Source organism: Wolffia australiana, chromosome 16 (genome assembly GCF_029677425.1).
Source record: "Wolffia australiana isolate 7733 chromosome 16, ASM2967742v1".
Lineage (NCBI taxonomy): Eukaryota > Viridiplantae > Streptophyta > Magnoliopsida > Alismatales > Araceae > Wolffia > Wolffia australiana.
In genome coordinates, this window is record NC_135850.1 from 6,109,008 (window position 1) to 6,118,618 (window position 9,611).

General features: G+C 43.7%; 2 protein-coding genes across 6 annotated transcripts; both read right to left on the reverse strand.

Annotated features, from left to right (window-relative positions):
* Positions 1-2,382: 2,382 nt before the first annotated feature.
* LOC144713472 (Acyl transferase/acyl hydrolase/lysophospholipase superfamily protein) lies at positions 2,383-5,888 on the reverse strand. Of its 3 annotated transcripts, none has more exons than XM_078588062.1 (8): positions 5,744-5,888; positions 5,097-5,653; positions 4,831-4,974; positions 3,768-3,840; positions 3,162-3,267; positions 2,979-3,075; positions 2,730-2,825; positions 2,383-2,630 (listed from the first exon to the last, which is right to left on the reverse strand). In XM_078588062.1, exons 2-8 carry the CDS (start codon positions 5,601-5,603, stop codon positions 2,499-2,501), a joined length of 1,155 nt encoding a protein of 384 aa, XP_078444188.1. In that variant the 5' UTR covers positions 5,604-5,653; positions 5,744-5,888; the 3' UTR covers positions 2,383-2,498. The 3 variants fall into 3 exon arrangements, with proteins under 3 accessions (XP_078444188.1, XP_078444186.1, XP_078444187.1); XM_078588060.1 differs by having other exon boundaries at positions 3,759-3,840; XM_078588061.1 differs by having other exon boundaries at positions 3,759-3,840; positions 5,097-5,644; positions 5,744-5,845.
* Positions 5,889-6,181: 293 nt separating this feature from the next.
* Positions 6,182-8,093, reverse strand: LOC144713471 (phosphatidylinositol 4-phosphate 5-kinase 1-like). 3 transcript variants are annotated; one of them, XM_078588059.1, is made up of 6 exons: positions 7,542-8,093; positions 7,302-7,467; positions 7,119-7,229; positions 6,843-7,036; positions 6,678-6,769; positions 6,182-6,608 (listed from the first exon to the last, which is right to left on the reverse strand). In XM_078588059.1, exons 1-6 carry the CDS (start codon positions 8,015-8,017, stop codon positions 6,325-6,327), a joined length of 1,323 nt encoding a protein of 440 aa, XP_078444185.1. In that variant the 5' UTR covers positions 8,018-8,093; the 3' UTR covers positions 6,182-6,324. The 3 variants fall into 3 exon arrangements, with proteins under 3 accessions (XP_078444185.1, XP_078444184.1, XP_078444183.1); XM_078588058.1 differs by having other exon boundaries at positions 6,182-6,769; positions 7,308-7,467; XM_078588057.1 differs by having other exon boundaries at positions 6,182-6,769.
* Between the last annotated feature and the right edge of the window lie 1,518 nt (positions 8,094-9,611).

Consider the following 9,611-nt stretch of genomic DNA (forward strand, 5'->3'; position numbering starts at 1 on the left):
AGAAAAATTGTTTTCTGCATTTTAAAATTCCAAAAAAATCAGGAAATTGTTAAAATTCTCACAATCAATTTCTAGTGATTTTAACACCTAAAAAATTCTTTAAAAAATGTCTAACTCTTGTTTTTAATATTTCTAATGGTTTTGAGTGTAAATTAAATTCCATAAAATTCTAAAAATATTTATTTTTCATTTCTGTTGTTAATTAAAATTAGTGTAAACTAGTTTTTATGTTTTTCCTTGTATTTCTAATTCAATTTAAATCATAGGAAATTTTATAAATTAACTAAAAATCCAAAAAAATCCCAAAAACTATATTTCTCATTTTTAAACTCATTTCCTTCATTCCAAGCTCTAGAAACCATTGGAAATTAAATTTCTGCCTCTCTGTGGAACGACCCCTTCCTTGCCCTATATTAATTATATAGTATTTAAGTAGAAATTTTCATAAATATTGTTGGTTAAGTCGGAATTAAAACAACAACATAAAACCCCTAAATTTGGACTCAGCCTTGATGTCGTGTTATGTTGGTGCCTTGATAGCCTTTCGTGCAGAGCATGAATCCTCTTTCCACCGACGTATAACATTGGGTGCACAAGGTATTTACAAGTTATCTTTGCTTTTTTGACTTCTTCTATCTTCCCCCAGATTTGTGCATAAACATTATAATATGTGCATTGTGTTTGATGGTATCAATGATGTGCTTTGACTACTGACTTTTGAAGACTTTTCTCTTTGATAACATGATAGAGGTGTCCATAATTACATGCATTTTATATAAATTTAAGCATTTAAATATTTAAATTATCATGTTATTTACTAGATTATCTGAATATTTCTGAATTTCACCATAAATACCATTTTTTCACATTTGGGGTGTTCTAACTAACCTTGCCTGACCATCGTATTGATAAGTTTTTTATAAATATCCTCTTCTTATCTCCCTCTACCTCATTCTGGATGTGCTATAACAATGGCTAGCCAGTAGGGCAAGGCTATCCAGGATTCTGTTTGCTCAACATGGTTGAAGCAAGTGTTTTGAATGTTGTTCCTTCGTTTGTCCTTTTCTTGCATAGAAAAATGCATGATCCTGCCCACTCATAAGGATCAAAGTTTGGGAAGGAGGTTTATGGTGCTCAAGACATGAGCATCAACACTTTAGGAACCTAGATCTAAAGTTTCATCATTATAAACATTAGTTTATCTTACCTTTCATTCATGTTGCAACATTTTTTCTCTCTAGATACCCATTTTCTACAATTTTCTCTCCCTAAAACCCCAAAAATTCTCTCTTTAAACCTCATATATATATATATCTAGTTTCTCCACTGAAAATTCATTATAAAATTCGTCCCCTTACCTTTCCAAAATCATATTTTATTTCATCATATTCAAATCCTGTTCTATTTTATGGGGTTCCTGCCCTGTTCCGTTATTCAGATCTGAACCAAATTTGGCTTAGTCGCGGTCCCACTGGGGGATCCCTTTGACCTGAAGCCCACGTGATAAAAATATGATAAAAATTATATTTATCGTAATAGGTCTTTTATAATTAAATAAATTTCAGAAAAATTAAAATGAGTATTTTGTCATTTTTAGTCGTTTAAATTTACTTCTATTAAAATTTAAAAATACAAAATATATTTCTCCATTATAAGATTTATGATAAATCATATTTAACTAGTTTAACCATTTTCTTACTTCTCTGCTTGCGAATAAATTCTTAAAATCCACAAATATTCTAAAAATATCTTTTTGACTTGGGAACTTATTTCTTTCATTTCTATGCCTATAAAAAAAACTGAAATTCAATACTATTTGTGGATTGACCCTTACCCTATATTTTTTATATAGTAGGTAGAGAATCATTATAAATATTGTTTCTTAAGTCTAAATTAAAACAATGACATAAAACCCTAAGTAGGACTAATTAATCTCTAATCCACTGCCACCACTTGAAGAGCCTCATTTTGTAGACTGATGCAATTATGAACAAGTGATCATCTCCTTGATGCTGAAGTGGGTATTTCTGCTCCTATACATAAAATTTTGTTGGAAAATTTTGTGTATGTGAACCACTAAACATCTCCCACGCTATCCAAGTCTATGAAAATTTTGACTTAAGTAGGGAACATCTATATTATAGGATTAGATTCCTGTCTTCCTGTTCTTCTCTATAACTTAGAGTTTTATCAGCCCTGCTATCTAGATTGGCCACACCAGTGATGACATCATGAAGGGCTTCTAGAAACAGTATTTCTAGCTGACCTTGATCCTCTTAATGACACTCAAGACTTGATGATCAGTTTTGAGTGAAGCGACTCCACTAAAACTCGATCAGATCTTGTCTCAAGCTGTTTGTGTGGCCATTGGGCAAAGCCATAAGATACAATCACAGGCAGGCAGTTGACTACCAACCCATAGTCAATATTCAATAACTGTACATATCTCAAACATTGACTTATCTATATCCTCCCCCCCATGAAAAATTACCAAAGAATCAAGAATTTACCTCTTCCTTGAAGGACTCAATTGGGTTCTGCTGGGCCCAGACAGTGGCGTCCAAGTACCCCAACTCGTACAGACGGTCAAGAACCAGGTCCTCGGCAGGCTCCAGAGCCCAATTGAACAGCTAAAATAAAATCCAACCCCAAGATAATAAACAAAAAACCAAAATATTAAACCCCAAAATTAAACATCGTGGGTCATTAACTAAAGTAGCCTGTGGTACCTGCCGGGGGCTCGCCCGGTCGGCGGGATTAAGATCGGGGCTAATCCCAATATCGGTCAACCCCAGTCTTGATGCCGGGAAAGCGCAGACTTTGACCTGAAATGAAATAAAGTCAAACCTAGGACTGGAGGGTCATCTAAAAGTGAAGGCAGCTTTTCGTATAATGTTTGATGAATTTTCTTATTCATACATGGAACCAATTCCTGTTCAAGTGCCACATCATCATGAATCAGTCTAGTTGGCGCGTACCGTCTGTGCGGCTGATGTTGGCGGCATGAACAGGGTTAAGCCTCCGTCTATACAGACCCGGTTGCGGAAAAGGGTAACTGGGCGTGGTGCCAAGTACCTGAAATCAGCCAATTTATTGCTTTTGAGCAAAATAATGAAAAAGATCACAGGGAAAGTAACTAGAACGCCTTCAAAGTGACAGACCCGGGAATAAACGAGGAGGTGATGATTGCGTTGATCAGATCTTCCCTCGAATCGAACTGATCAACGAGTAAACCCCTTGGCCTCCAACGTAACTGAGTGATGGCAACTGTAAACTCCAAACATCCAAGAAAAAAAGTGAGCAAAAGGTGTTTATCTTTCTTTGAAAGCCGCTTAAACCATTGGACTAAGATAATGTAATTTGATTTCAGCGCCTAAATCCCCATCCCATAAGAGAGGTACTTTGGGTATTTTTGTGTCTTTGGCATTTTGTGTCCCTTTAAATAGGGTTAGTTCTCCCCTTTAGAGGGCAGACCAGAATATTGAAGTTGAATCGTGATTCCTCCACTATACCTTGTCTGATCAATCATCATCTTTCTCTCGGCTATACTCTCCACCCGTAGACTGTCTCTCATTCACCAGATCTTCAGCTGGGGCTTTCCTTGATCAATTCCTTAGGGTTGTATCAATATGGTAAACGGAATATCCCTTGATCAATCCCTGATAGTTACTCTCTTCCAATATTGTCATGATAATCAGTACCGATGTAAAGAAAGACTTGGTAATAACCAATGGGGATAAAGCTAACATACAACGCACCAAACTTACCGCGTATCCTCCCACTGGATCTACTATGGACATCGTCGGGCAGAAATTCTTCAAGGATATCTCTAAGCACAGCCTGAAAGCGACCAGAAAAAGGGCGATCAGAAATAATTTATTTTATTTCTTCAAAGAAGTACATTCCGGTAAGTAAAGCTAAATCTATATGGGTTAGCTTTCATCCTTGCTTATGATCTCGTCGTAATATCATGGGCTCAAGTCCTCGTGTACTTGAGAAAGAGAGATTCAGTTGGAAATGAGCTCCGGTGGTATAGCCAGTTTTTTGCATATAACACGAATATCCTCAATAGCATAAAATCTCTCAACCTTGATCTCATGGATACTTATCCTTGGATACTTTATAATTAAGTGTAAGCTAAAAAAGTATGGGAGAATAGAGGTATCGTGAACTGACTTCAAAAAACTTTCTCAGCAGTTTTTTATGCAGCAAGGATCGGATCTGTGGTCTATAAAACCGACAATACACATTAAGAAAGTAAGAAAAGAGAGAGCACCTAGGGGGAGCAAGTGAAGAGGACATATAAACTCCATGGCGTAGTAAGAAAAGATCTATGTGGCATGCAAACTATGAGGAATCGAATCAAGAAAGGATCTAATTTTACTTCCTCGGATATCTCCGACACAAATTCACCCAATTTTTAACTTAGATGATCTCTAGTCCGGCCAATACTCATCATATTTTGGCGAAATAACTGCACACCTTATGGGGTCTAGGATCCGGCCACATATAACCAAAACAAGAACTCCTGAGAGGGGGACACATTAGAGAAGAATATGTAAAAAAAAAAAAAAAAAACGATTAACGGAGAGAACACGATCTGTTAAGACCCATGAGGATAAATTTGAATATTCCCTGACTAATGTGTTGACATGTTAAACAGTATGAGATAGGGGTAAGATACGAGGAAAAGCTCAAAGTAAAGCCATTCATATAGGGTTGCCATCAAATTAACTATTTTTTTTTCTGTGTTGACGAACTGAAATGTCAGCTGAATATCTGCTGGCATGAAGCTAACATATAACTGATAAAAAAATAACTTTTAAATACCCCGAGGCGAAATGCCGTGCCTTTAATCCGACAATCTTCAGCTAGTATCTTAGTCGCTTTTAATGCCTCTTGCATAGATTTTCCAGAGGCAATCACAGCACAAACTATTGCACCAGCTGAAGAACCCGCCAATGGCGTACTTTCCTGACCCACATGAAGAACACAAAATTCAATCTTTTTTTTTCTTAAACGAAAATAAAATACACACCTTCCTAATCTGAATTGCAAGGCAGTAACTTGCGAAAATCAATGGCGATTTCAGTCACCTTGATATACCCTTTCTCCAGAAGCAATTGAGCGACGCCGAGATGGTAAGGAAACAGTAGACCAGCAGCGGAGAAGCTAAATCCAGGACTTGTCAATTCCCTCTTCTTCTCGGCCTCTAAATCCTCTTTACGCTGCTCCCAGATCACCGCTTGATCTTCAACCCCGTCCACAGATCGATCATCAAGAACAATTTCATCATCTTCTTCTTTCAGAAGAACCGATGACGCAGCAGAAGACGCCCGATCGGTTCTCCTGATAAGCTGGGACGCGAGGCCGAGGAAGAGCTCGCCCGTGGCGACAGCGAAAGATTTCTTCTCGGAGACTGAAGGAATCTCCGGTCTGGCCTCTCCTTGATCGGCCCGGACACAGAGCCTGGCGACTTCCCGACGACGAGAAGAACATCTAGAGCTCCACAGCGATCGTTCCAACGATTGAAGGCGCGCACAGCGAGGGATTGAGAACCGACAAGGAGACAACATCGCCGCCTCCTTCAGCATCAGCGGCATCAATCCTCGTCTTGTCCGCTAAATTACCCTCGTTCTTCCCTCTTTGTGCCCTAAATTCAACTATCAGACTCCAAGATCGACGCAGAAACTTCGCATAAAACACAAATTCGACCAAGAAATCGAAGCAGGAGAGACTATACCGTCGATTTCTCAAACTTCGTTCTCAAAATCTGCTCGCCCGCGGGCAGATTCCAGCCGATTGCTCGATCCATCCCGCCATTTTCTCTCATCCAAGCAAGGCGGTTTTAAGAACAATCACAAGCCACGTCGACCAGGACGTGGGCTCACAACTGATTGCCACGTGGCAAAGGTAAGGTCGTCATTACCCATCCAGATAAAAGTATTTGCACAATTCTTTAGAAGCGCGGGGTTTTGAGTAACATCTACGGGATCCGACCCGGTACCCAGACAGTTCGGGTCCGACCCGCTCACGTGGCTAAGCGGATCTCACGTGATCGCTGACTATGCTTAAAATTTCACTGACACGGAGGCAACAGAGAGAGAGAGATATAGAGAGAGTCCACGTCATCACACCTCACGCGACAGCGACCATACGACTTTGAGAGAGGAGAGAGACATTTGATGAATACGGAGCAACTCTCTAGTTTAAACGCCGTGCCGCCACGTACCCCTGTCGAATCAACTCTCTCTCTATCTATCTGTTTCTATGCGGGTCTCTCTCTCTCTAACGGGCTATATAAACAAGGGGATTTGCAGGTGCTCACGAGTCTTCCATAAATGTTCTTCCGAGGAAGCGGCGGAATCTTCGGGAGTAGAGCTTCGGGTCAACGGCGGAGATGGAGGCCGGATCGACCTGCAGCGATTTGTAAGCGTGCTCCAGCTTCTTGCCAAGATCGTAGCCTTGTAGAACATCGATGATCCCGAAGTATAGCACTACATCTCGTTCTACGCCAGATCTGATCTCCACCGCTCTCCCAAATCTTCGAAAATTGCACGTCGGAGGCGAATTAGGGCTCCGGATCGCGTTCATCCGCGGATTATTGCCTGAGGCGATGATTCGAGATCTCAATTCGAAATTCAGGCGAGTTTTCGTCGGTTTTTGATCGTTCTTACCAAGCTCGCGATCGCGGAAATGCACGCCGACCAGGAGACTGTAATCCATGACGCCTTCGGCTTCGAGAAACTCGCAGTCTCTGTCGATTTGCCTGAAAAATGCACGGATCGTCGCCGTCAGAATCGCGCCCAGATCGGGCGGTCGGGAATTTTCAGCTCACTCACTCGATGAGCTCGTGCAAGCAGGTTTTCTCGAGGAGGAAGACGTAGTTGAGATCGAGGTCCTTGAGCGTGGTGGTCTCGTCGATCTCCGCCCCGGCCTTGTCGGAGGTCCGGCCGTGGGAAGATCCCTTCAGATCGAACCTCCGGTGTATCCGATGCTCCGAGCATAACAAATTCTCCATCACGATGAACCGAACCTGCTTCCATCAGAGAATCACAGTCAGAACAAGAACACGATAGAGCTCCAAGATCCGAAGATCAGTCGATTCCAAGCCCTGCCTTCTGCCCCCCGACGGATTTAACGCAGTGCACGCCGTAGAACCTGGTCACCAGCGAGTTTCTATACAAATCGACGTGCCGGCAGTAACTCGGAAGCATCTTAATCAGCACCTGCGAGCGGAGATCAATCAACCGAAGAACAACACCTCGATCGCGATCGTCAGGGCAAGAACTCTATCTAACCTTCACCTCCGATTTCTTCACAGTCTTGATCATGAACCGATCGTCCTGGGTGAGGTAGAAGACGCTGCCGCTCTTCCCGGGGGAGGAGAGCTCGCGCAAGGCGTCGTCTCCGCAGATGGCCAAGAGGTAGTCCGCGGGGTCGACGGAGAAGAGCTTCCGGAGGTCCCTTCAATGGAAAACGAAGAATTAATTAATCAGCAAAAAAAGAAAAAGCGGAGAAGAAGAAGAAGAAGAGAAAACCGGAAGACGAGAGGGAAGTAGTCCTTCCACTTGAACTCGGCGGAGTGGTGGGGAGGGGTGAGCTTGGAGCCATGGGGGGGGAAGCGAGTCCAGAGCTGGTCCTTAGCGGCGATCTCTGGGCTATGGTTGAGCTTGCTGACGGAGTATCTGATCCCGAGCTGCAGGTTGAGCATGAGGCGGTAGTTCTTGTGGCCTTTGGAGATGGTCTGGCCGGGCTTCTTGGGCGGGGGAGGGGCGTAGAGCAGGAGCGCGTCGACAATGTCGCAGGTGATGTCGCCGGCCTCGTCGTCGGACTCCCAGATGCAGATCCGGGGGGGGTTGTTCTTCGTCTTGTGGGGGCCGCCCCAGGAGATGAGGAAGAGGTCCGCGCCGGCCGCGACGGGCGCGACCCGGCGCGCCGCCGGGCGCAGGCTGGGGCCGGGATCGGCCATGGGGGGCGCGCCTTTTCTCCTCTTCTTGTGCGCTTGCCTTGGCATTGTGGCTCGGAGGGGTCGTTCAGCGGGGGCGCCGCCGGGCCGGCGGCGGGTGCATTTGGCTGAGTGAAAAGCAAGGGGGAGAAGCTGGAGAGAGTGGTGGATGAGTAAGTTTGGGGTGGTGATACTTGGTGGCTTTAAGCGGGTGGGTGGGTGGCGTTGGCAGTGGGGATTTGGGATATGGGAATGGGGGAGGAGGAGGAGGCGGCAGCTGCCTCGGGAGGTCTGCTGAAAGGGGTTTGTTGTTGCCCCGAAATTCCCTTACTGGCCTCTCCTCTCTCTCTCTCTCTCTCTCTCTCTCTCTCTCTTTTTTTCTCTTTCTCCCTCGTCTGTGGCTTAATGGCTTTCTCTCTCTCTCTCTCTCTCTGTCTTTCTCTCTCTCTCTCTCTCTTCTGTGGCGATCTCTTTCTCTCTCTCTGTCTTTCTCTTACTCTTCATTATGGGCTTTCTCTTTCTCTCTCTCTCTATCTTTCTCTTTCTCTCTCTTCAGTGGCGCTCTCTTTCTCATGTGTGGCGCTCTCTTTCTCTCTCTGTGTCTTTCTCTTTCTCTCTCTGTGTCTTTCTCTCTCTCTCTGTGCCTTTCTCTCTCTCTCTCTCTGTCTTTCTCTCTCTCTGTCTTTCTCGTCACTCTGGGCATTCTCTTTCTCTTTCTCGTCACTCTGGGCATTCTCTTTCTCTCTCTCTGTCTTTCTCTCTGTGTCTTTCTCTCTCTCTGTGTCTTTCTCTTTCTCTCTGTATCTTTCTCTCTCTTTCTCTCTGTCTTTCTCTTTCTCTCTCTCTGTCTTTCTCTCTCTCTCTGTCTTTCTCTTTCTCTCTCTCTGTCTTTCTCTCTCTCTGTCTTTCTCGTCACTCTGGGCATTCTCTTTCTCTTTCTCGTCACTCTGGGCATTCTCTTTCTCTTTCTCGTCACTCTGGGCATTCTCGTTCTCTTTCTCTTTCTCTTCATTCTGGGCATTCTCTTTCTCTCTCTGTCTTTCTCTTTCTCTTCATTCTGGGCATTCTCTTTCTCTCTCTCTATCTTTCTCTTTCTCTCTCTTCTGTGGCGCTCTCTTTCTCCCTCTCTCTTTTTCGCTTTCTCTCTATATCCTTCTATCTTTTTCCCTCTCTATCCTTTTCTCTCTTTCTCCATGGCTTTCTATTTCTCTCTCTTTCTTTGTTTCTTTCACTTTCTCTGTGTCCATCTCTCTCTCTCTCTCCTATTTTTCTCTCCGTGACCTCTGTCTTTCTCTCTCTCAATGTCTTCCTTTCTCTGTCTCCTACTCTCCTTCACTCGCTGTCTCTCTCTCTCTCTCTGTCTTTCTCTGTCTCTCCCTCTGTCTTTCTCTCTTCTCTCTAACTTCCTTATCCCACTTCTCTCTCTTCTCTCTGTTTTTCTCTCTCTAGATCTCTCCTTTCACTCCTGCTCTGCCTCTCTCTCTCTCCGTGATCGCAGTCACCGCTGGTAATATCCCGAGGACGTCTGCAAACCACTAGAGGGGTCCCCGTCCTACTCCCAAATTACACATAACCCCCTCCCGTAGACTCTACGCCGTAAAAAAAAAACCTACTAACCAAGAGAAACAAACAATTACGAAAAATTACCACCGCGGTATTTCAC

What these genes read in the sequence shown, in the direction of transcription:
- LOC144713472 (XM_078588060.1), bottom strand. Translation starts at nt 5,603, where the DNA reads ATGCCGCTGATGCTGAAGGAGGCGGCGATGTTGTCTCCTTGTCGGTTC. An exon ending in GCACGGCATTTCGCCTCGGG is followed by an intron (nt 3,841 to 4,830) that starts GTATTTAAAAGT and finishes GGTCGCTTTCAG; the next exon opens with GCTGTGCTTAGAGATATCCT. An exon ending in CAACATCAGCCGCACAGACG is followed by an intron (nt 2,826 to 2,978) that starts GTACGCGCCAAC and finishes ATTTCATTTCAG; the next exon opens with GTCAAAGTCTGCGCTTTCCC.
- LOC144713471 (XM_078588057.1), bottom strand. Translation starts at nt 8,017, where the DNA reads ATGCCAAGGCAAGCGCACAAGAAGAGGAGAAAAGGCGCGCCCCCCATG. An exon ending in TGAAGAAATCGGAGGTGAAG is followed by an intron (nt 7,230 to 7,301) that starts GTTAGATAGAGT and finishes CTCCGCTCGCAG; the next exon opens with GTGCTGATTAAGATGCTTCC. An exon ending in TGCTTGCACGAGCTCATCGA is followed by an intron (nt 6,770 to 6,842) that starts GTGAGTGAGCTG and finishes TGCATTTTTCAG; the next exon opens with GCAAATCGACAGAGACTGCG.